The 26398-nt window shown below is 40.8% G+C and overlaps 1 protein-coding gene across 1 annotated transcript in view; it reads left to right on the plus strand.

Moving 5' to 3' along the window:
• Positions 1 to 26398, plus strand: part of dnah1 (dynein, axonemal, heavy chain 1) — a 172912-nt gene that overhangs the window by 99496 nt on the left and 47018 nt on the right. The window contains exons 53-62 of the mRNA XM_061875243.1: positions 129 to 239; positions 3171 to 3356; positions 3425 to 3616; positions 8173 to 8340; positions 8440 to 8631; positions 21630 to 21761; positions 21839 to 21964; positions 22032 to 22151; positions 25386 to 25535; positions 25614 to 25774. Coding sequence (XP_061731227.1) covers positions 129 to 239; positions 3171 to 3356; positions 3425 to 3616; positions 8173 to 8340; positions 8440 to 8631; positions 21630 to 21761; positions 21839 to 21964; positions 22032 to 22151; positions 25386 to 25535; positions 25614 to 25774 — 1538 coding nt within the window. The remainder of the gene's footprint in view (positions 1 to 128; positions 240 to 3170; positions 3357 to 3424; positions 3617 to 8172; positions 8341 to 8439; positions 8632 to 21629; positions 21762 to 21838; positions 21965 to 22031; positions 22152 to 25385; positions 25536 to 25613; positions 25775 to 26398) is intronic.

Genomic DNA, 26398 nt, shown 5'->3' on the forward strand with positions numbered 1-26398 from the left:
TGGTATGGTATGGTATATTTTGGTACTGGTACCAAAATATTGGTATCGAGACAACCCTTATTTAGTGTGTAATTTGTCTAAATGTTCCTAATTTATCGTCCTTTGGGACTGAATCTGTTGTTTTATAGCTTCTGAGCACAGCAGAGGATGTGAGTAAGATGCAAGAGGAGCAAGAGTTGATGAGACCTCTTCTGGAGGAGGCTTCAAGGGAAACGGAGGTCACAATGGAGACCATCAAAGTAAGAAAATGTGCACTATATTGAATGTGTGGTGATAGAACAGACCTGGGCAAAATACGGACTGCGGCCCATTAAAATTTTCAACCCGGCCCGCCGGACGTTCTACATAATTTTTTTTAGACCTTTAACATCAAAACTGTAGCCGCCATTATGATATGCAGAGCTGTTTTTAAATAATCGTAAGTCTTGAACTATAGAAATCTGCGTTTTTGAGTGTTATACAAGTTATTACGGTAATCTATGTCACAGCAGCTCAGACCAGGAACAAACCAGAGTGGGCGGGGTTTGTTTTCAGAGCAGCCAGCCCGAAACGCATTTGTCAGGAACAGATGCGGAAGCAAATTTTTACAACAAATTTCTGCATAAAAATAATGATATACCATATTTTAAGTGTTCATAACACTTTGCATTCATATTTTGCTGTTTGTTACATTTTTGTTGTGTTTTGTTTGGTTGTAAAAGATACACAACTATCAAGGAGCTGGTCTGAGAAGTAAAAGATGTTCATATGTTGTTAATATTCAGTGTTTTATTGTTCATAGTTAATATTGTAAATCTCACTTTCTTTATTTTAATATACATTTTTGGTAAGTCTTGAACTATAAAAAGTACTTCAACGGTTGAAATCTGCATTTTTGAGTGTTATAGGAGTTATTACGGTAATCTACGTCACAGCAGCTCAGACCAGGAACAAAGAGTGGGCGGGGTTTGTTTTCAAAGCAGCCAGCCCGAAACGCATTTGTCAGGAACAGATGCGGAAGCAAATTTTTACAACAAATTTCTGCATAAAAATGACGATATATCATATTTTAAGTGTTTGTAACACTTTGCATTCATATTTTGCTGTTTGTTAAATTTTTGTTGTGTTTTGCTTGATTGTAAAAGATACACAACTATCAAGGAGCTGGTCTGAGAAGTAAAAGATGTTCATATGTTGTTAATATTCAGTGTTTTATTGTTCATAGTTAATATTGTAAATCTCACTTTCTTTATTTTAATATACATTTTTGGTAAGTCTCGAACTATAAAAAGTATTTCAACGGTTGAAATCTGCGTTTTTGAGTATTATAGGAGTTATTACGGTAATCTACGTCACAGCAGCTCAGACCAGGAACAAAGCAGAGTGGGCGGGGTTTGTTTTCAAAGCAGCCAGCCCGAAACGCATGTGTCAGGAACAGATACGGAAGCAAATTTTTACAACAAATTTCTGCATAAAAATAATAATCTATCATATTTTAAGTGTTCATAACACTTTGCATTCATATTTTGCGGTTTGTTACATTTTTGTTGTGTTTTGTTTGGTTGTAAAAGATACACAACTATCAAGGAGCTGGTCTGAGAAGTAAAAGATGTTCATATGTTGTTAATATTCAGTGTTTTATTGTTCATAGTTAATATTGTAAATCTCACTTTCTTTATTTTAATATACATTTTTGGTAAGTCTTGAACTATAAAAAGTATTTCAGGGGTTGAAATCTGCGTTTTTGAGTGTTATAGGAGTTATTACGGTAATCTACGTCACAGCAGCTCAGACCAGGAACAAAACAGAGTGGGCGGGGTTTGTTTTCAGAGCAGCCAGCCCGAAACGCATGTGTCAGGAACAGATACGGAAGCAAATTTTTACAACAAATTTCTGCATAAAAATGACAATATATCATGGTTTAAGTGTTCGTAACACTTTGCATTTATATTTTGCTGTTTGTTAGATACACAACTATCAAGGAGCTGGTCTAAGAAGTAAAATATGTTCATATGTTGTTAATATTCAGTGTTTTATTGTTCATAGTTAATATTGTAAATCTCACTTTCTTTATTTTAATATACATTTTTGGTAAGTCTTGAACTATAAAAAGTATTTCAGGGGTTGAAATCTGCGTTTTTGAGTGTTATAGGAGTTATTACGGTAATCTACGTCACAGCAGCTCAGACCAGGAACAAAACAGAGTGGGCGGGGTTTGTTTTCAGAGCAGCCAGCCCGAAACGCATGTGTCAGGAACAGATACGGAAGCAAATTTTTACAACAAATTTCTGCATAAAAATGACAATATATCATGGTTTAAGTGTTCGTAACACTTTGCATTTATATTTTGCTGTTTGTTAGATACACAACTATCAAGGAGCTGGTCTAAGAAGTAAAATATGTTCATATGTTGTTAATATTCAGTGTTTTATTGTTCATAGTTAATATTGTAAATCTCACTTTCTTAATTTTAATATACATTTTTGGTAAGTCTTGAACTATAAAAAGTATTTCAACGGTTGAAATCTGCGTTTTTGAGTGTTATAGGAGTTATTACGGTAATCTACGTCACAGCAGCTCAGACCAGGAACAAAGCAGAGTGGGCGGGGTTTGTTTTCAGAGCAGCCAGCCCGAAACGCATGTGTCAGGAACAGATACGGAAGCAAATTTTTACAACAAATTTCTGCATAAAAATGATGATATATCATGTTTTAAGTGTTCGTAACACTTTGCATTCATATTTTGCGGTTTGTTACATTTTTGTTGTGTTTTGCTTGATTGTAAAAGATACACAACTATCAAGGAGCTGGTCTAAGACGTAAAATATGTTCATATGTTGTTAATTTTCAGTGTTTTATTGTTCATAGTTAATACTGGAAATCTCATTTTCTCTATTTTGGTGTCCCATTCAGTAAAAAAATGTAAAATTCCATTCCTTTTTTTGAGGTGGTCTGTCATAACCTTTTTAGGACATTGTGACTTTTGGTATTAGTGTTCCTGGAAAAAAAAAAAGGGACCCAAACACACATACTGTACAGCAGATTTTTACATTTAATTTATACAGACATACACATTGGCCCCCCCGTCAGACACATTTTTTTCTCTCTTTGTGGCCCCTGAGTCAAAATATTTACCCAGCTCTGTGATAGTCAGTCCATTTGAGATGTTCTTAATTTTTTTTACCCTGTTAGAAAGACTCCGTGATTGCAGAGGAGACCAAAAAGTCAGTACAAGAAGAGGAAGTCAAAGCTTCGGAGAAAGCCCGCATAGCAGGAGAGATCGCCACTGATGCGCAGAGAGACCTGGACGAGGCCCTGCCAGCCCTAGAGTCCGCTCTCACCAGCCTCAAGTCCCTCAACAAGGGAGACGTCACTGAAGTCAGATACTTAGGTCCTAACGTGATCGCAAGTCCACTTTCTTCATATCGAATTCTAACGGTTCACAGGTGCGAGCCTTGCAGCGCCCCCCTCAGGGGGTGAAGTTGGTCGTTGAGGCTTTGTGCATCATGAGGGAAGTCAAACCGAAGAAGATCGCTGGAGAAAAACCTGGAACCAAGGTCGATGACTACTGGGAAAATGGCAAAGTTTTGCTGCAAGATCCTGGAAAGTTTCTGGATAGTCTTTTTAACTATGACAAGGTAACATTAGAGCATCAATTTAACCGCAACATTTCTCCCATACACTTTTAACCTAGCGCTTTGTACAATGCTGCGGCTAAATTAAGAGTTTTTTCCTGGTTCTTCATATGCTTCACGTGCTAAATGAAATTGCCAAACGGGTCACAACGGCTCGAAAAGGTTCATTATGTCTTCTTATTCATATACTTTTATAAATGTTCTCGTACCAGAATAAGACCATATTTTCGGTATACCTTCAGAAGGTGGTCAGGTGACCCTTCTGAAGAAGACTGCAGATCACAGTCGAAACATGTCAGGTAAAAATTCCATCTAATATACAGAACATAAGGTCTAATTACAAGAATATTTGAAAAAGTATACATTTTTCAACTGTTTTCTACTGCAGTCTTCTTCAGAAAGGTCACCTGACCACCTTTTGAAGAAGACTGCAGATCACAGTCGAAACATGTCAGGTAAAAATTCCATCTAATATACCAAAAATATGGTCTAATTACAAGAACATTTGAAAAAGTATACATTTTTCAAACTGCAGTTGACAGTAGAAACATGTCAGGTAAAAATTCCATCTAAGATACCAAAAATATGGTCTAATTACAAGAAAATTTGAAAAATTTATACTTTTTCAAATGTTTTGGGTATATTAGATGGCATTTTTACCTGACATGTTTCGACTGTCATCTGCAGTCTTCTTCAGAAGGGTCACCTGACCACCTTTTGAAAAAGACTGCAGATCACAGTCGAAACATGTCAGGTGAAAAATTCCATCTAATATACCGAAAATATGGTCTAATTACAAGAAAATTTGAAAAATCTATACTTTGTCAAATGTTTTCGGTATATTAGATGGCATTTTTACCTGACATGTTTCGACTGTCATCTGCAGTCTTCTTCAGAAGGTGGTCAGGTGACCCTTCTGAAGAAGACTGTGGTAGACAGTCGAAACATGTCAGGTAAAAATTCTACTGTATCTAATATGCCGAAAATATGGTCTAATTACAGGAACATTTGAAAAACTATGCATTTTTCAAACTGCAAATGACAGTCAAAACATGTCAGGTAAAAATTCCATCTAATATACCAAAAATATGGTCTAATTACAAGAACATTTGAAAAAGTATACATTTTTCAAACTGCAGATGACAGTAGAAACATGTCAGCGAATAATTGCTTCTAAGGTACCGAAAATATGGTCTAATTACAAGAAAATTTGAAAAATGTATACTTTTTCAAATGTTTTCGGTGTATTAGATGGCATTTTTACTTGACATTTTTCAACCGTCATCTGCAGTCTTCTTCAGAAGGTGGTCAGGTGACCCTTCTGAAGAAGACTGTGGTAGACAGTCGAAACATGTCAGGTAAAAATTCTACAGTATCTTATATACCGAAGATATGGTTTAATTACAGGAACATTTGAAAAAGTATACATTTTTCAAACTGCAGATGACAGTCGAAACATGTCAGGTAAAAATTCCATCTAATATACCGAAAATATGGTCTGAATACAAGAACATTTGAAAAAGTATACATTTTTCAAACTGCAGATGACAGTAGAAACATGTCAGCGAAAAATTCCTTCTAAGGTACCGAAAATATGGTCTAATTACAAGAAAATTCGAAAAAGTATCACTTTTTCAAATGTTTTCGTTATATTAGATGGCATTTTTACCTGACATGTTTCCACTGTCATCTGCAGTCTTCTTCAGAAGGTGGTCAGGTGACCCTTCTGAAGAAGACTGTGGTAGACAGTCGAAACATGTCAGGTAAAAATTCTACTGTATCTAATATACCGAAAATATGGTCTAATTACAGGAACATTTGAAAAAGTATGCATTTCTCAAACTGCAAATGACAGCCAAAACATGTCAGGTAAAAATTCCATCTAATATACCAAAAATATGGTCTAATTACAAGAACATTTGAAGAAGTATAACATTTTCAAATTGCAGATGACAGTAGAAACATGTTAGTGAAAAATTCCATCTAAGATACCGAAAATATGGTCTAATTACAAGAACATTTGAAAAATGTATACTTTTTCAAATGTTTTCGGTATATTAGATGGCATTTTTACCTGACATGTTTCAACTGTCATCTGCAGTCTTCTTCAGAAGGTGGTCAGGTGACCCTTCTGAAGAAGACTGTGGTAGACAGTCGAAACATGTCAGGTAAAAATTCTACTGTGTCTAATATACCGAAAATATGGTCTAATTACAGGAACATTTTGAAAAAGTATGCATTTTTCCAACTGCAAATGGCAGTCAAAACATGTCAGGTAAAAATTCCATCTAATATACCAAAAATATGGTCTAATTACAAGAACATTTGAAAAAGTAAAACTTTTTCAAACTGCAGATGACAGTAGAAACATGTCAGGTAAAAATTCCATCTAAGATACCAAAAATATGGTCTAATTACAAGAAAATTTGAAAAATGTATACTTTTTCAAATGTTTTCGGTATATTAGATGGCATTTTTACTTGACATGTTTCAACTGTCATCTGCAGTCTTCTTCAGAAGGTGGTCAGGTGACCCTTCTGAAGGAGACTGTGGTAGACAGTCGAAACATGTCAGGTAAAAATTCTACTGTATCTAATATACCGAAAATATGGTCTAATTACAGGAACATTTTGAAAAAGTATGCATTTTTCAAACTGCAAATTACAGTCAAAACATGTCAGGTAAAAATTCCATCTAAATTCCAGCTAAATGTCAGGTAAAAATTCCCCTCCGTGCGTCGGGGTTTGGTGCTAGCGGGGGGGTGTAATGTAGCCCGGAAGAGTTAGGGATGCATGGGATTTTGGGTATTTGTTCTGTTGTGTTTATGTTGTGTTACAGTGCGGATGTTCTCCCGAAATGTGTTTGTCATTCTTGTTTGGTGTGGGTTCACTGTGTGGCGCATCTGGGTATTTGTTCTGTTGTGTTTATGTTATGTTGCAGTGCGGATGTTCTCCCAAAATGTGTTTGTCATTCTTTTGTGTGGGTTCACTGTGTGGCGCATATTAGTAAGAGTGTTAAAGTTTTTTATATCACAACCCTCAGTGTAACCCGTATGGCTGTTGAGCAAGTATGCCTTGCAGTCACTGTCTTGTGTTAACAGATTTTGAATAAAACACGTGACCAGCCGGCACGCAGATAGCATGGTAAAAAAGCGGGCGCGACGACATGTTTTAGAGGACGTCAAAGGTATAGTGATCTCTGTGCGCACTCAATATTATAGTCCGGGTGAAAATCGGAGGACGTTATCCCCGGGTGATTCCCGGGAGAGGCACTAAAATCCCGGAAACCACCCGGAATAATCGTTGTGGTCGGCAATTTTGCAGCCGAGCCACATCAGAGTGACCAAACAGCCGCGGGTTGCCGACCCCTGATGTAGGGGAAGGGATGGGCGAAGTTGATTATTTCGTAGATGAAAGTAAGCAGACCAGGTAATCAATCAATCAATCAATGTTTGTTTATATAGCCCCAAATCACAAATGTCTCAAAGGACTGCACAAATCATTACGACTACGACATCCTCGGAAGAACCCACAAAAGGGCAAGGAAAACTCACACCCAGTGGGCAGTGAGAAATCACATCCAGTGGGACGCCAGTGACAATGCTGACTATGAGAAACCTTGGAGAGGACCTCAGATGTGGGCAACCCCCTCCCCCCTCTAGGGGACCGAAAGCAATGGATGTCAAGCGGGTCTAACATGATACTGTGAAAGTTCAATCCATAGTGGCTCCAACACAGCCGTGAGAGTTCAGTTCAAAGCGGATCCAAGACAGCAGCGAGAAACCATCTCAAGCGGAGGCGGATCAGCAGCGTAGAGATGTCCCCAATCGATACAGGCGAGCGGTCCATCCTGGGTCCCGACGAGCGGTCCATCCTGGGTCTCGACTCTGGACAGCCAGTACTTCATCCATGGTCATCGGACCGGACCCCCTCCACAAGGGAGGGGGGGACATAGGAGAAAGAAAAGAAGCGGCAGATCAACTGGTCTAAAAAGGAGGTCTATTTAAAGGCTAGAGTATACAGATGAGTTTTAAAGTGAGACTTAAATGCTTCTACTGAGGTAGCATCTCGAACTGTTACCGGGAGGGCATTCCAGAGTACTGGAGCCCGAACGGAAAACGCTCTATAGCCCGCAGACTTTTTTTGGGCTTTAGGAATCACTTATAAGCCGGCGTCTTTTGAACGCAGATAATGTTGTTTATGTGGGCTTGAAAGGAGAGTGTGCTGTCGAGAATGACACCCAGACTTTTGACTTGGGAGGACGCTGAGACAGAGGAATTGCCGAGAATGGTTTTTGTACCTACAAGTAAGATTTTGGTTGTATTACTATTGAGTTGAAGGAAATTGGATGAGAACCACTGCTTTGAGTTCACTGAGGCAGTCTGTAAGGGAGGAGGGAGGAAGAGAAGCAGTTGGTTTGGTTGAGATGTAGAACTGGGTGTCATCCGCATAACAGTGAAAATGTATTTTAAATTTACGGAAAATATTGCCAAGGGGAAGAGTGTAAATGATAATAATAACAAACAAAACATTTATTTCCTCCATTTAATGTTTTTTCAGGATAACATCCCAGAAAAAGTGATTTCTCTAGTGCAGCCCTACATAGATAATGAAGAATTCCAACCAGCTGCCATTGCCAAAGTTTCCAGAGCCTGTACTTCCATTTGCCAGTGGGTTCGAGCCATGCATCTTTACCACTTTGTAGCCAAGGGCGTGGAGCCTAAACGGGTAAAACCTGGACTTTGCTTGAATCGTTGTGCTCTCTGTGCATTTGTCAAAGTGTGATTTTTTTTTATCTAAACATGAAAACTGTGTGTATTTTATCAGCAAGCGCTCCAGGCAGCCCAAGCGGAATATGATGAATCTCAGAGGAGTTTGAAAGCTGCAAAAGACCAGCAAGCGGCTGTGGAAAGTGGTATTGTTGCATTGCAGGTCAAGTACCAAGACTGCCTGGCCAAGAAAAACGAACTGGACCACAAGTATCAACTGTGTGAGAAACGCCTTGTTCGGGCAGACAAGGTCAGAGCAGGCATAAGAAACGTTTATCTGCATGAGAATATTGAAGGAATTAGCTTAGCTCTGAATACTGTTTATTGAAACACTGCTTATTACCTTGTATGTCAAGGTATCACTATTATACAGTATTGACGGAGATAGATATCTACATATATCCATATTTAAAGGGGAACATTATCACAATTTCAAAAGGGTTTAAAACAATAAAAATCAGTTCCCAGTGGCTTGTTTTATTTTTCGAAGTTTTTTTCAAAATTTTACCGGTCCCGGAATATCCCTAAATAAAGCTTTAAAGTGCCTTATTTTCGCTATCTTCGAAACCACTATCCAATTCCCTGTGACGTCACACAGTGCTGCCAATACAAAACAACATGGCGGTTACCACAGAAAGATATAGCGACATTAGCTCGGATTCAGACTCGGATTTCAGCGGCTTAAGCGATTCAACAGATCACGCATGTATTGAAACAGATGGTCGGAGTATGGAGGCAGATAGCGAAAACGAAATTGAAGAAGAAATTGAAGCTATTGAGCGAATAGCTATTGACGCTATTCGGCCGTAGCGTGGGTGTGCCTAATGAAGTGGCCCATAGCATGGCTGCCTTATTAGCATCGCCGGTCAAATGTGCGGAGCAAACGATCAGGACTTTCGCATCTTGTGACACTGGAGCAACGTAAATCCGTCGATTGGTAAGTCTTTGTTTCGCATTAAATGTGGGTATCTAGTTTCAAATGTACATACAGCTAGCGTAAATAGCATGTTAGCATCGATTAGCATAGCATGTTAGCATCGATTAGCTGGCAGTCATACTGCAACCAAATATGTCTGATTAGCACATAAGTCAACAACATCAACAAAACTCACCTTTGTGATTTCGTTGACTTAATCGTTGCAAATGCATCTGCAGGTTATCCATAAAATGTGAAGACACTCCGGCACATTCATTGGGGGTCTGGCGGCAGATTTCTTGCCAGTGGTGCAACTTGAATCCCTCCCTGTTAGTGTTGTTGCACCCTCCGACAAGACATGATGTCTCCAAGGTTCCAAAAAATAGTCGAAAAAACGGAAAATAACAGAGCTGAGACCCGGTGTTTGTAATGTGAAAATGAAAATGGCGGCTGTATTACCTCGGTGACGTCACGTTCTGACGTCATCGCTACAAGACCGATAAACAGAAAGGCGTTTAATTTGCCAAAATTCACCCATTTAGAGTTCGGAAATCGGTTAAAAAAATACATGGTCTTTTTTCTGCAACATCAAGGTATATATTGACGCTTGCATAGGTTTGGTGATAATGTTCCCCTTTAAGAGTTATTTCTTTTTAGTCATATTTGAAATAGCTAGTGTTCCATCTTGTACTCTTTTTAACTTTTCTTTATCTCATGACGAATGGTACACTGTGGACTACCTTGAGTTTGGAATGCAGGAGTAGCAATACTCTTTCTGTCTCCAGCTGAGGAAAACAATATATATGTGTATTCGCTCTGAAGGGTGGAGGCTATTGGCATATTGAAAAAGACAACACTTCCGTAGTGTTTTTAGATGAACTAGGCGACCCGAATTGAATTTTATAGGTTGGTCTCTCCAAAGCTTTGGAAAAAATTGCAAAATACCTATTCCGTTCTGGGTTATCATTTAAAATCAGCTTATGTGTTATGAAAATAATTTGGGATTGACCAGCAACTTAAATTCCCTCGGAGGAACATCTGGTCCAAACGCAACAATTTGCACAGCTTTTTCCACGTTTATGTCCTCAAAACTCATACTGAAAATGTAAAAAATGTTTTGTTTTCTTTCAATTCAACTGATTTTTTAAAACTAAAATAATCCCAAGGCATTCGACCGTGTCCCTCGGGAAGTCCTGTGGGGAGTGCTCAGAGAGTATGGGGTACCGGACTGTCTTATTGTGGCAGTCCGCTCCCTGTGTGATCAGTGCCAGAGCTTGGTCCGCATTGCCGGCAGTAAGTCGAACACATTTCCAGTGAGGGTTGGACTCCGCCAAGGCTGTCCTTTGTCACCGATTCTGTTCATAACTTTTATGGACAGAATTTCTAGGCGCAGTCAAGGCGTTGAGGGGATCCGGTTTGGTGGCTGCAGGATTAGATCTCTGCTTTTTGCAGATGATGTGGTCCTGATGGCTTCATCTGACCGGGATCTTCAGCTCTCACTGGATCGGTTCGCAGCCGAGTGTGAAGCGACCGGAATGAGAATCAGCACCTCCAAGTCCGAGTCCATGGTTCTCGCCCGGAAAAGGGTGGAATGCCATCTCCGGGTTGGGGAGGAGACCCTGCCCCAAGTGGAGGAGTTCAAGTACCTAGGAGTCTTGTTAACGAGTGGGGGAAGAGTGGATCGTGAGATCGACAGGCGGATCGGTGCGGCGTCTTCAGTAATGCGGACGTTGTACCGATCCGTTGTGGTGAAGAAGGAGCTGAGCCGGAAGGCAAAGCTCTCAATTTACCGGTCGATCTACGTTCCCATCCTCACCTATGGTCATGAGCTTTGGGTCATGACCGAAAGGATAAGATCACGGGTACAAGCAGCCGAAATGAGTTTCCTCCGCCGTGTGGCGGGGCTCTCCCTTAGAGATAGGGTGAGAAGCTCTGCCATCCGGGAGGAACTCAAAGTAGAGCCGCTGCTCCTCCACATGGAGAGGAGCCAGATGAGGTGGTTCGGGCATCTGGTCCAACCAGTAGGAGGCCACGGGGAAGACCCAGGACACGTTGGGAAGACTATGTCTCCCGGCTGGCCTGGGAACGCCTCGGGATCCCCCGGGAAGAGCTAGACGAAGTGGCTGGGGAGAGGGAAGTCTGGGCTTCCCTGCTTAGGCTGTTGCCCCCGCGACCCGACCTCGGATAAGCGGAAGAGGATGGATGGATGGATGGATAATCCCATGGACATAAGTACTCACAGCCTTTGCTCAATACTTTGTTGATGCACCCTTCGCAGCAATTACAGCCTCAAGTATTTTTGAATACGATGCCACAAACTTGGCATACCTATCTTTGGGCCATTTCGCCCATTCCTCTTTGCAGCACCTCTCAAGCTCCATCAAGTTGGACGAGAAGCGTTGGTTTTTATCCAGGATATCTTTGTATATTGCTGCATTCATCCTAGTCTCTCTGGCACTCATCGAGGGCGGACGCTCCCCTTTCCTCTCCCTTATCTAGAAGCATTTAAGTCTCACCTTAAAACTCATTTGTATACTCTAGTCTTTAAATAGACTCCCTTTTTAGACCAGTTGATCTGCCGTTTCTTTTCTTTTTCTCCTATGTCCCACTCTCCCTTGTGGAGGGGGTCCGGTCCGATCCGGTGGCCATGTACTACTTGCCTGTGTATCGGCTGGGGACATCTCTGCGCTGCTGATCCGCCTCCGCTTGGGATGGTTTCCTGCTGGCTCCGCTGTGAACGGGACTCTCGCTGCTGTGTTGGATCCGCTTTGGACTGGACTCTCGCGACTGTGTTGGATCCATTATGGATTGCACTTTCACAGTATCATGTTAGACCCGCTCGACATCCATTGCTTACCTCCTCTCCAAGGTTCTCATAGTCATCATTGTCACCGATGTCCCACTGGGTGTTAGTTTTCCTTGCCCTTATGTGGGCCTACCGAGGATGTGGTAGTGGTTTGTGCAGCCCTTTGAGACACTAGTGATTTAGGGCTATATAAGTAAACATTGATTGATTGATTGATTGATTATCTCTCCTGCTTGCTTCTTTGTCCTGTCTTAACTTTCTTGTTGCTTCTTTTTGCACTGCTCTCCAAATCTAAACATTGGAACTATTTAACTGGCCCCAATGAAATTGACAAGATCTTGGGTTTGTGAAAACCTGCTGTCGTGACAAAGCGGTTGTTGCTGGACACACGACGGACTCTTGGGAGAAGGAGTGCGAATACGCATGCCTGGCGACCCTTTTCTGTCGAGGACGTGAAGATATATCCACCTATTCGGAATTATGACAACAGGACATCTGCTGATTGGAGTAAGCGTTGCTCTGGTTTGTCGACAAATTGCAAGTTTCTGGCAGTCTTAAAAGTACCCCAAAGCTGCCACAAATGATTGGAAGATGCGGGAAGAACTGTGGATCACATACCTCGCAGTTTTTGAGGACCAGTCATTGACAATTTACCGTGAAAAGCAAATTTTATTTTCACCCGCATACAAAACATTCCAACTTGGATTGTTTCCCTGGCGTTGAGACTCTCCCGAAGGACAGTGCAGCGAAGACACAACAAACTCCCTTTCTGTCTCTCATGGACACAAACCTGTTGTTGTTGACTTTGGACTAGCGACTGCACAATACATTAAGGTTGTGGAACAGAGACACACTACGGCAGGGGTCGGGAACCTTTTTGGCTGAGAGAGCCAAAAAGCCAAATATTTTAAAATGTATTTCCGTAAGAGCCATATAATAGTTTTTTTTAACACTGAACACAACTAAACGCGTGCATTTTTAAGTCAGACCAACATTTCTAGAGTATAATAGGTCTCTTGTTCTTTGTAATAACAGTGTTATTCTAAAGCTAACTGTGGAGGGGGAGTGGCCTGCGGGCCTGCAGCGAAGCGGGGTGTTGCCACGATCAGCCTCGAAATCGGCAATATGTGCGTAGATGGCCCACCTGGGCCTTGTTATCTAATCACCTGTCGCTCTGTTATAAGCAGCAACCAGGAGGAGAGATGGGGTTGGAGCTGGAGCCAAAGCACGAGCAAGGACGACAGAGAAAAAGACAATTGCTGGAAAGCAACTGAGAGACTTATTGAAAAATAAAACAATATTGTAACCCTGAAACAGACTCTCAGGTCGGTGCTTGGGGGTCTGAAGAACCCCCAGGAGGGCAAGCCCCACACTAACCATTAATACGTAAATAACTTCTTACCGTTAATGCAACTTCTAGAAAACGGATGGATGGATTAAAAATGCATGAGAATGTTTTATATTTTGAACATTATTTTCAACACTGTGATTACAAGTGGAATTATTCATTACTTATCGTGTTGAGCAAAGTCAGCTCAGATTTATCCGAGAGCCAGATGCAGTCATCAAAAGAGCCACATCTGGCTCTAGAGCCATAGGTTCCCTACCCCTGCACTACGGGCTTACACACACACACATCCACAAAAATATACGCCACACATACACACCCCACCCCCCCCAACCCAACGCCCTCGACGCAAATCCCATAGGGGTGATGAATGGATGGTCAGCGCCTGAGAGCTGCGGCCTACCATCATGACCCCGAACTCCCTTCCCTCTGTTGCTAGATATCTCGAGATGTATGTTGTAATATGTATATGTGCTTTGCTATGGAGGTTTTTCCCCACTCCAGACTGGGCCCCCTTAGGAGCCCAGTCTATATTGTATTTTTTTAATTCATCCTTCCCTAGCATTTTACCTTTTTCCCCATCTTTTACGGGGCGCCTTGTGGCGACCCATCTGTATTTTTTTATTCATCCTTCCCCAGCATTTTACCTTTTTCCCCATCTTTTATGGGGCGCCTTGTGGCGACCCATCGGCGTTCTTGTTCTGTAACCCTGTACACTGTTTGTTTTTGTCTAATCTTGAACGGAATTTGTGGTGAACTCCCTTCCCTCTGTTGCTAGATATCTCGAGATGTATGTTGTAATATGTATATGTGCTTTGCTATGGAGGTTTTTCCCCACTCCAGACTGGGCTCCTAAGGGGGCCCAGTCTATATTGTATTTTTTTATTCATTCTTCCCTAGCATTTTACCTTTTTCCCCATCTTTTACGGGGCACCTTGTGGCGACCCATCAGCGTTCCTGTTCTGTAACCCTGTACACTGTTTGTTTTTGTCTAATCTTGAACGGGTTTGTGGTGAACTCCCTTCCCTCTGTTGCTACATATCTCAAGATGTATGTTGTAATATGTATATGTGCTTTGCTATGGAGGTTTTTCCCCACTCCAGACTGGGCCCCCTTAGGAGCCCAGTCTATATTGTATTTTTTTATTCATCCTTCCCCAGCATTTTACTTTTTTCCCCATCTTTTACGGGGCGCCTTGTGGCAATCCATCTGTATTTTTTTTATTCATCCTTCCCCAGCATTTTACCTTTTCCCCATCTTTTACGGGGCACCTTGTGGCGACCCATCTGCGTTCTTGTTCTGTAACCCTGTACACTGTTTGTTTTTGTCTAATCTTGAACGGACTTTGTGGTGAACTCCCTTCCCTCTGTTGCTAGATATCTCGAGATGTATGTTGTAATATGTATATGTGCTTTGCTATGGAGGTTTTCCCCACTCCAGACTGGGCCCCCTTGGGAACCCAGTCTATATTGTATTTTTTTATTCATTCTTCCCCAGCATTTTACCTTTTTCCCCATCTTTTACGGGGCACCTTGTGGCGACCCATCGGCGTTCTTTTTCTGTAACCCTGTACACTGTCTGTTTTTGTCTAATCTTGAACGAATTTGTGGTGAAAATTTTTGTTGTACTTGTGCAATGATAATACAGTAAATACCTATCTATCTATCTATCTATCTATCTATTATGGGAGGTGACAAAGAACCCCATGGTCACTCTGTCAGAGCCCCACTATTCCTCTGTGGAGAGAGGAGAACCTTCCATCTCTGCAGCAATCCACCAATCAGGTCTTTATGGTAAAGTCGCGAAGACGGACGCCATTTCTCAGTAAAAGGTTTGCCAAAATGCACCTAAGGGACTCTCCGACCATGAGAAACAGCATTTTCTGGTCTGATGAGACAAAGATTGAACTCATTGGCATGAATGCCAGGCATTGTGTTGAAAAGGAACCAGGCACCGCTCATCCCCAGGCCAATACCAGGCATGAGGCATGGTGGTGGAAGCATCATGCTGCGGGGTTGGTTTTCAGCACAGGAATTAGGGGACTAGTCAGCAGCAATGTACAGAGACATCCTGCAGAGGTGCTGTAAAGAAGAATGTGCGAAACTGCCCAAAGATACAATAGGTGTGCCAAGCTTGGGGCATCGTATTCAAAAAGACTTGAGAGTGTAATTGCTGCTATTATTGCATCACCACAGTATATAAAGGATATTTTTGTTTATTTTTTTTATTTTTTTTTTAAATAAATGCGCAAAATAAAATAAAACACTTTCCTATTATCTGTATAATATTGAAGACAAAATTGAATTTTTTCCATCCTGGAATAAGGCTGTAAAGCAGGGGTAGGGAACCTATGGCTCACGAGCCAGATGTGGCTCTTTTGATGACTGCATCTGGCTCTCGGATAGATCCGAGCCGACATTGCTTACCATGACAAGTAATGAATAATTTCACTTGTATTAAGTGTTAAAAATAATGTTCAAAACATAAAACATTCTCATGCATTTCTAGTCCATCCATCCGTTTACTACTGCACCTGTTCAAGAAGTTGCGTTAAGTTATTTATTTATTATTGGTTAGTGTGGGGCTTGTCCTCCTGGGGGTTCTTCAGACCCCCAAGGACCGACATGAAAGCCCGTTTCAGGGTTATAATATTGTTTTATTTTTCCATACAGTTGCTTTCCAGCAATTGTAATTTTCTCTTTCGTTCTCACTCGCGCTCTGGCTCCAGCCCCAACCCCGTCTCTCCTCCCGGCCGCTGCTTATATCAGAGCGACAGGTGGGAACATCTACGCACCTGTCGCTGATTTCAAGGCCGGTCTTGGCACACCCCAGTTCGCTGCAGGCCACGCCCCCACCACAGTTAGCTTCAGAATAACAATGTTGTTACAAAGAATAAGAGACCTATCATACTCTAGAAATGTTGTTCTTACTTAAAAACACACGCGTTTAGTTGTGTTCAGTGTTAAAAAAAAATATTATATGGCTCTTACGGGAATACATTTTAAAATATTTTGTTTTTTGGCTCTCTCAGCCAAAAAGTTCCCGACCCCTGCTGTAAAGTAACGAAATGTGAAAAACCAATGCTCTGTAACACTGACAATAGGCTTATTCGGCTACTTTTGCTTTTGTTATTCGAACTACCGTATTTTCCAGATTATAAGTCACTCCGGAGTATATGTCGCATTTATGGGTGAAATTTATTTGATAAAACCCAACACCAAGAATAGAGATTTGAAAGGCAATTTAAAATAAATAAAGAATAGTGAACAACAGGCTGAATAAATTTACGTTATATGAGGCATAAATAAGAACTGAGAATGTGCCTGCTATGTTAACCTAACATATTATTAGTGATTCCCAAAGCCCAAAAAAAGTCTGCGGGCTATAGAGCGTTTTCATTTCGGGCTCCAGTACTCTGGAATGCCCTCCCGGTAACAGTTCGAGATGCCACCTCAGTAGAAGCATTTAAGTCTCACCTTAAAACTCATTTGTATACTCTAGCCTTTAAATAGACTCCCTTTTTAGACCAGTTGATCTGCCGTTTCTTTTCTTTTTCTTCTATGCCCCACTCTCCCTTGTGGAGGGGGTCCGGTCCGATCCGGTGGCCATGTACTGCTTGCCTGTGTATCGGCTGGGGACATCTCTGCGCTGCTGATCCGCCTCCGCTTGGGATGGTTTCCTGCTGGCTCCGCTGTGAACGGGACTCTCGCTGCTGTGTTTGATCCGCTTTGGACTGGACTCTCGCGACCGTGTTGGATCCATTATGGATTGAACTTTCACAGTATCATGTTGGACCCGCTCGACATCCATTGCTTTCCTCCTCTCCAAGGTTCTCATAGTCATCATTGTCACCGACGTCCCACTGGGTGTGAGTTTTCCTTGCCCTTATGTGGGCCTACCGAGGATGTCGTAGTGGTTTGTGCAGCCCTTTGAGACACTAGTGATTTAGGGCTATATAAGTAAACATTGATTGATTGATATTATGGTAAGAGTCATTCAAATAACTATAACATGCTATATGTTTACCAAACAATCTGTCACTCCTAATCGATAAAACCGATGAAATCTTCTTCCTCGATGTCGCTTCAAAACAACTCTGCCAACTCCAAAGGTATGCGCCCCTTCCTTTTGTCGGTTTTCTGCTGCATATTTCACTACGTCCAGCTTGTAATCTGCAGTAAATGATTTCCTTTTCGGTGCCGTTTTTGTTCAGCCTTTTTCAGTTTTTATAAGTTACCGCCAACGTTGAAATGATCCATTTTAATAGCTAGGGCAGTAGCATATAGCACAGGGGTAGGGAACCTATGGCTCTCGAGCCAGATGTGGCTCTTTTGATGACCGCATCTGGCTCTCAGATAAATCATAGCTGATGTTGCTTAACACGATAAGTAATTAATAATTCTGCCGGTAATCACAGTGTTAAAAATAACGTTCAAAATACCGTATTTCCTTGAACTGCCACACGGCATATAGTATGCGCCTGCCTTGAATTACTCGCTTCGCAATATAATTAGCGCATGCTTATGGTCAAACTCGTGAAGTCACGAGGGACACTTCCCCTGTCATCATTTTCAAAATGGAGGAGGCTGATTTCAACACCGCTCATTTGAAATCGCATAAAGGGAAGAAGATTCAGAGCTATTCAGTAGATTTTAAGGTCCAAGCTTACATCACACTCAAATTTTTACTGCATGCCTTTGGTAAGTGCCGGAGTGAGAAGAGGTTTTGAAATAATTAGCGCATGCTTACTTTTACCGCATGCCTTTGGTTAAGCGCTGGAGTGAGAAGAGGTTTTAAATTAATTAGCGCCCCGGCGGCATTTCAAGGAAATACGGTATAAAACATTCTCATGCATTTTAATCCAGTGGTCCCCAACCTTTTTGGGGGGGGGGGATTTTTTTTTTTTTGTCATGAAAAAGGGAGGTTTTTTGGGTTGGTGCACTAATTGTAAGTGTATTTTGTGTTTTTTATGTTGATTTAATAAAAAAAACAAAAAACAAAACCAAAGAAAAAAAAAATATATATATATATATATATATATATATATACATATATATATTTTTTAAATGAATAAAAAATTCTTCTGCGGCCCGGTACCAATCGAGCGTGGTTGGGGACCACTGTTTTAATCCATCCATCCGTTACTATCGCACCTGTTCAAGAAGTCGCATTAATGGTAAAGTATTTTATTTCTTATTGGTTACTTTCAGAATAACAATGTTATCAAAAATAATAAGAGATGCACGCATTTAGTTGTTGTAATCAGGGAAAGTACAAATAAAGAGGAGGCGTGGAAATCTCTTGTCAGAGCGTGGGACGACGCTACAAGGGTACAGGTCCACGCGTTTCTCCTCGTTGAGCTAAATTGAATCCAGTCTCTGTTTAATTCCTTGCTTCTTGTCTTGTTTAATAGATGTCATCGGTGTTTGATCCTGACTGTTGTATTCAGTGTTAAAAATACTATACGGCTCTCACGGAAATACATTTTAAAATATTTGGCTTTCATGGCTCTTTCAGCCGAAAAGGTTCCCGACCCCTGATATAGCATGTAGCAGTTAGCATCCCATGACCCACAATGCACTTATGCCATGCCCCACCCCCGCCGAATTCCTCTTGGTTGAGGTGTGTGTGACGATTGCTGACATTTTCTTCGTCTCTTCTGCGAATGAGATAAATAATATTATTTCATATTTTACGGTAATGTGTTCATAATTTCACACATAAGTCGCTCCGGAGTATATGTCGCACCGAACTATGAAAAAAAACTGCGATTTACAGTCCGAAAAATACGGTACATGTTTTTTCATCTTTGATTATGTACTGCTTCTCTGAGTTATTTGTCATATCTGACATCTTTACACACACAAATTCAGTGTTATTAGGAGTACTAACCATTCCTCTGTTTAGCATCTCATGTCAAAAGGGACACAAAAAATATTATAGAGCAGTGGTCCCCAACTTTTTTGTATCCGCGGACCGGTTAACGCTTAATAATTTGTCCCGTGGACAAATTATTAAACGCTAGCTTAATAATTTAATTATTTTTTTTATTTATATATATTTTTTTCTTCTCTTTGTCATGAAAAAGGGACGTTTTTGTCATGAAAAAGGGAGGTTTTTGTGGTTGGTGCACTAATTGTAAGTGTAAATTGTGTTTTTATGTTGATTTAATAAAAATAATAAAAAAACATATATGTATATATATATATATTTTTTTTAAAATAAAAATTAATAAAAAATTCTTCTGCGGCCCGGCACCAATCGGGCCACGGCCCGGGGGTTGGGGACCACTGCTATACAGTAAAGCAGACCTGGGCAAATTAAGGACCCCCGGGGCCCACATCCCCCATGTTAAGCTTTTCAATCTGGCCCACCGGAAATTCCCAAATAATTTTTTTAGATCTTTAAGATGGAAAGTGTAGCTGCCATTATGATGTGCAGTCATGTTTTCTAACAACCATAAGGCTTGGACTATACAAAGTATTTCAATGGTTGGAATCTGCGCTTTTGTATGATAAACTAGTTACTATGGTAATCTAATTAGTTACTATGGTAATCTAATTAGTTACTATGGTAATCTAATTAGTTGCTATGGTAATCTAATTAGTTACTATGGTAATCTAATTAGTTGCTATGGTAATCTAATTAGTTACTATGGTAATCTAATTAGTTACTATGGTAATCTAATTAGTTACTATGGTAATCTAATTAGTTACTATGGTAATCTAATTAGTTGCTATGGTAATCTAATTAGTTGCTATGGTAATCTAATTAGTTGCTATGATAATCTAATTAGTTACTATGGTAATCTAATTAGTTGCTATGGTAATCTAATTAGTTGCTATGGTAATCTAATTAGTTACTATGGTAATCTAAGTCACGGCAGCTGAGACGAGGCACCAAGCAGTGTGTGGGGAGCGTTTCCACAGTTTTTCCCGAGAGACCAGACTGAAATGTGGGTGTCAGGGAAAGACCGGGAAGGAGATTTTTTCAACAAAGTTCTAAAGCTTAGTGATATGTCAGATTGTAGGTGGGTTTATTTTCTACCCTTGCGTTCATATTTCGCTGTTGGTTGCATTTTTGTTGTGTTTTACTTCATTGTAAATTATGTGGATGGTGATGTTCATATGTTGTCAATATTCAGTGTTTTATCCTTCATAGTTAATATTGGAAATCCCACATTCTTTATTTTTATGCACATTCTGGATGTCTCATTCAGTAAAAAGATGTACAATTCCATTCCGTTTTTTAAGGCATTTTTAGCTTTTAATGAGACATTATTGTGAGGTTTTGTATTAGTGTTCTTAAAAATAGGACCCAAGCACACATACTGCACATCAGAAAATGGATACATGGATGATACAGCAGAGGATTGGGAGAATGTCATGTGGTCAGATGAAACCTAAAATAGAACTTTTTGGTATAAACTCAACTCGTCGTGTTTGGAGGAAGAAGAATACTGAGTTGCATCCCAAGAACACCATACCTACTGTGAAGCATGGGGGTGGAAACATCATGCTTTGGGGCTGTTTTTCTGCTAAGGGGACAGGACGATTGATCCGTGTTAAGGAAAGAATGAATGGTGCCATGTATCGTGAGATTTGAAGCCAAACCCTCCTTCCATCAGTGAGAGCTTTGAATGGTTGACCAAATACTTATTTTCCACCATAATTTACAAATAAATTCTTAATGTGAATTCCTGGGTTTTTTTCCACATTCTGTCTCTCACAGTTGAAGTGTACCTATATATATATATATATATATATATATATATATATATATATATATATATATATATATATATATATATATATATATATATATATATATATATATATATATGTATATATATATATATATGTGTATATATATATATATATGTGTATATATATATATATATGTGTATATATATATATATATGTGTATATATATGTATGTGTATATATATGTATGTTTATATATATGTATGTGTATATATATGTATATATATATATATATATATATATATATATGTATATGTGTATATATGTATACGTGGCTAAATATATATACCTGCCCCCAGACACATTTTTCTCACAAAATTTGGCCCCCCGAAGTCAAAATAATTGCCCAGGTCTGCAGTATAAGGAAACATCTGGTCTGGTTGTCCCGTATTAATTATGCTATATTTTCCTTCAGCTTATAGCTGGGCTGGCGGATGAGAAAACCCGTTGGAAAGATACTGTGCAACATCTGGAATACATGGTCAATAACGTTTCAGGTGATGTGTTACTGTCTGCAGGCTATGTGGCCTACATGGGACCCTTCACTGTAAGCCCCTCCCAAAAAATACATTGCTCATACATTTTGACACATATTTCATCATTTGCAACATTTTATGTGTGCAGGGAGAGTACAGAGCTGCCATGTCAGATGAGTGGCTGCAGTTATTCAAGGAACTCAGTGTTCCTCACACTAATGCACCCAGTCTCATGTCCACCCTCGGAGATCCTGTCAAGATCCGCTCGTGGCAGGTCAGAATTTCTTTGGATTACTCTTCCGGACCGTTCCTTTCTCTCACAGCTATCATATTGTTAACAGCTGTCAGGTTTGCCTAAGGACAATCTTTCAGTGGAGAACGGTGTGATTGCCCAGTATTCTCTCCGCTGGGCTCTCTTCATTGATCCCCAAGGACAAGCCAACTCCTGGATCAAAACCATGGTGTGTTGTACTATTAACTGTACCATTTGTTTTTACCAGGGTTGGACGGTATACCGGTACTGGTATAGTACTGCGATACTAGTGAATCATATTCGGTACGAACCCGCCTCTAAAAAGTACCCCATCATGTCGTAACATTGCTGGTTTTAAGAGCAGAGAAGCATGTTCGGCAGTGCACAATCACAGAGTACCTACAAACAAACACAGTGTGTATACAAGAAGGGAGAATGGACGCATTTTGGCTTAAAAACTAATGATAAAGTTGAAGCTATAACACTGAATCGCCCTCAGAAAGAAGTGCTTTAAAACATGGCAGGCTAGCTAGTAGCTAACATACATCCGCAGTGTTTTAGCTACTTCTAAATCACTAATCCTCGCCTCCATGACGACAAATAAAGTAAGTTTCTTACAAGTACCATTATCACTGTAAGATGATGCTTCACTACACACCGTAGGAGGATAAAATAGCTCACCGGTGTCACAGTGTAAACAAACGCCATGTGTGGATCCACGCCGGACATCCACTATAATGATACCAAGTACAGGAGCGTATTTAGTCGATACTACTCTGAATACTTTGATGTTTTTTTTAGCATCACAAAATCTTTTTTCGTTTTTTTTTTTTTATATATATATCCATCCATCCATTTTCTACCGCTTATTCCCTTTCGGGGTCGCGGGGGCGCTGGCGCCTATCTCAGCTACAATCGGGCGGAAGGCAGGGTACACCCTGGACAAGTCGCCACCTTATATATATTATATTTATAAACTCTGGAAATACGTCCCTGGACACGAGGACTTAAATGATGACCTTAGTATGATCCTGTAACTACTTGGTATCGGATTGATACCCAAATTTGTGGTATCACCCGTAACTAATGTAAAATATCCAAAAAACAGAAGAATAAGTGAAGTGAATTATATTTATATAGCGCTTTTCTCAAGTGACTCAAAGCGCTTTACATAGTGAAACCCAATATCTAAGTTACATTTTAAACCAGTGTGGGTGGCACTGGGAGCAGGTGGGTAAAGTGTCTTGCCCAAGGACACAACGGCAGTGACTAGGATGGCGGAGGCGGGAATCGAACCTGCAACCCTCAAGTTGCTGGCACGGCCGCTCTACCAACCGAGCTACGCCGTGATTATTACATTTTAACAGAAGTGTAGAAAGAACATGTTAAAACAGAAAGTAAGCAGATATAACAATAAATGAACAAGTGGATGAATAATTCATTTTCTACCACTTGTCCTTAATAAAGTTGACAAAATAATAGGTAGATAAATGACACAATTTTTTACTGCATATGTCAGCAGACTAATTAGGAGCCTTTCTTTGTTTACTTCCTAATAAAAGACAAGTTGTCTCGAATGTTCACTATTTTATTTAAGGACTAACTTGCAATAAGAAACATGATTAATGCACCCTAAAATTTTTTGTTAAAATAAAACCAACAATGCCATTTTTTTGTGGTCCCCTTTGTTTAGAAAAGTATCCTCTATTCTTTAAATAGACCTCCTTTCTAGACCAGTTGATCTGCCGCTTCTTTTCTTTTTCTCCTATGTCCCCCCCTCCCTTGTGGAGGGGGTCCGGTCCGATGACCACGGATGAAGTACTGGCTTTCCAGAGTCGGGACCCAGGATGGACCGCTCGCCTGTGTATCGGTTGGGGACATCTCTACGCTGCTGATCCGCCTCCGCTTGAGATGGTTTCCTGTGAACGGGACTCTCGCTGCTGTCTTGGATCCGCTTGAACTGAACTCTCGCGGCTGTGTTGGAGCCACTATGGATTGAACTTTCACAGTATCATGTTAGACCCGCTCGACATCCATTGCTTTCGGTCCCCTAGAGGGGGGGGGGGGTTGCCCACATCTGAGGTCCTCTCCAAGGTTTCTCATAGTCAGCATTGTCACTGGCGTCCCACTGGATGTGAATTCTCCCTGCCCACTGGGTGTGAGTTTTCCTTGCCCTTTTGTGGGTTCTTCCAAGGATGTCGTAGTCGTAATGATTTGTGCAGTCCTTTGAGACATTTGTGATTTGGGGCTATATAAATAAACATTGATTGATTGATTGATTGATGTCGAGCAGATCTAACATGATACTGCGAAAGCTCAATCCATAGTGGCTCCAACACAGCCGCGAGAGTTGAGTTCAAAGTGGATCCAAGGCAGCAGCGAGAGGCCCGTCAACAGGAAACCATCTCAAGCGGAGGCGGATCAGCAGCGTAGAGATGTCCCCAACCGATACACAGGCGAGCGGTCCATCCTGGGTCTCGACTCTGGACAGCCAGTACTTCATCCATGGTCATCGGACCGGACCCCCTCCACAAGGGAGGGGGAGACATAGGAGAAAAAGAAAAGAAGCGGCAGATCAACTGGTCTAGAAAGGAGGTCTATTTAAAGGCTAGAGTATACAGATGAGTTTTAAGGTGAGACTTAAATGCTTCTACCGAGGTAGCATCTCGAACTGTTACCGGGAGGGCATTCCAGAGTACTGGAGCCCGAACGGAAAACGCTCTATAGCCCGCAGACTTTTTTTGGGCTTTAGGAATCACTAATAAGCCGGAGTCCTTTGAACGCAGATTTCTTGCCGGGACATATGGTACAATACAATCGGCAAGATAGGCTGGAGCTAGACCGTGTAGTATTTTATACGTAAGTAGTAAAACCTTAAAGTCACATCTTAAGTGCACAGGAAGCCAGTGCACTTAAGATGTGATCAAACTTTCTTGTTCTTGTCAAAAGTCTAGCAGCCGCATTTTGTACCAACTGTAATCTTTTAATGCTAGACATGGGGAGACCCGAAAATAATACGTTACAGTAGTCGAGATGAGACGTAACAAACGCATGGATAATGATCTCGGCGTCTTTAGTGGACAAAATGGAGCGAATTTTAGCGATATTACGGAGATGAAAGATACCCATTTACCATTTCTTTACATTATGTAAAATAGTTAGATTGCGATTATATATTGCAGAAAATGTGTATTATAGTTGTGTCCTGTTTTTTCAACCCCATTGCAGACAAGAAGTGGGGAACATAATGACATGAATGTGGAGGTAATGAGTGTTTCCATGGTGAAGCCGCTTTGTACAAGCAAAATTGTCGATTGAATAGGGCTCTTAGTAGATCAAGCCCCAAATGTATGGTTTATTTTGGGTTAAAGCCTAAAAGCGACTTAGCGCTTGCACTATTCCATATTTCTTCTAACCTTACTTGTCTTGCTTTATCATTCAGGAGAAGGACAGTGGATTGGAGATTATAAAGCTCAGCGACCGAGATTTCCTACGCAGTCTCGATAATGCGATCCGCTTTGGTAAACCCTGCTTACTTGAGAATGTGGAAGAAGAGCTGGACCCCGCTTTAGAACCCGTACTGTTACAGCAGGTGAATATTTCAATAGAGCTACAATATATTGTCTGACCATCCTAGACCCTGATGAACTCACTTCCTTGCCCCCTTCAGACATTTAAAGAGCAAGGCACCTTGAAGCTGAAGCTGGGCGATTCTACCATCCCTTATCACAAGAGCTTCAAGTTCTACATCACCACCAAGTTACCCAACCCGCACTACTCTCCAGAGATCTCCACTAAAGTCACCCTCATCAACTTTACCCTGTCCCCGAGGTAATACACATTTGGTTTTTCTACCGCTTATTTTGTTCTCGGTCCTCTGTGAGCTGGAGAGTATCCCAATGGAATTTAGGCAAGAGGTAGTCAAGCAAAATACAGCCCGTTTCCAAATCATTTTTAAGACCTATAGCTGGGGTCGGGAACCTTTTTGGCTGAGAGAGACAAATATTTTAAAATATATTTCCCTAAGAGCCATATTTTTTTTTAACGCTGAACACAACTAAACACGTGCATTTTTAAGTAAGACCAACATTTCTAGAGTATAATAGGTCTCTTATTCTTTGTAATAACATTGTTATTCTGAAGCTAACTGTGGAGGTGGCGTGGCCTGCGGGCCTGCAGCGACAGGTGCGTAGATGGCCCACCGGGGCCTTGTTATCTAATCACCTGTCGCTCTGTTATAAGCAGCAGCCAGGAGGAGAGACTGGATTAGAGCTGGAAAAACTATTGCCGGAAAGCAACTGAGAGACTTAATTGAAAAATAAAACAATATTGTAACCCTGAAACAGGCTCTCATGTCGGTGCTTGGGGGTCTGAAGAACCCCCAGGAGGGCAAGCCCCACACTAACCAATAATAAATAAATAACTTCTTACCATTAACGCAACTTCTTGAACAGG

The sequence above is a fragment of the Nerophis ophidion genome, linkage group LG16, assembly GCF_033978795.1.
Source record: "Nerophis ophidion isolate RoL-2023_Sa linkage group LG16, RoL_Noph_v1.0, whole genome shotgun sequence".
NCBI classification, from domain to species: Eukaryota; Metazoa; Chordata; class Actinopteri; order Syngnathiformes; family Syngnathidae; genus Nerophis; species Nerophis ophidion.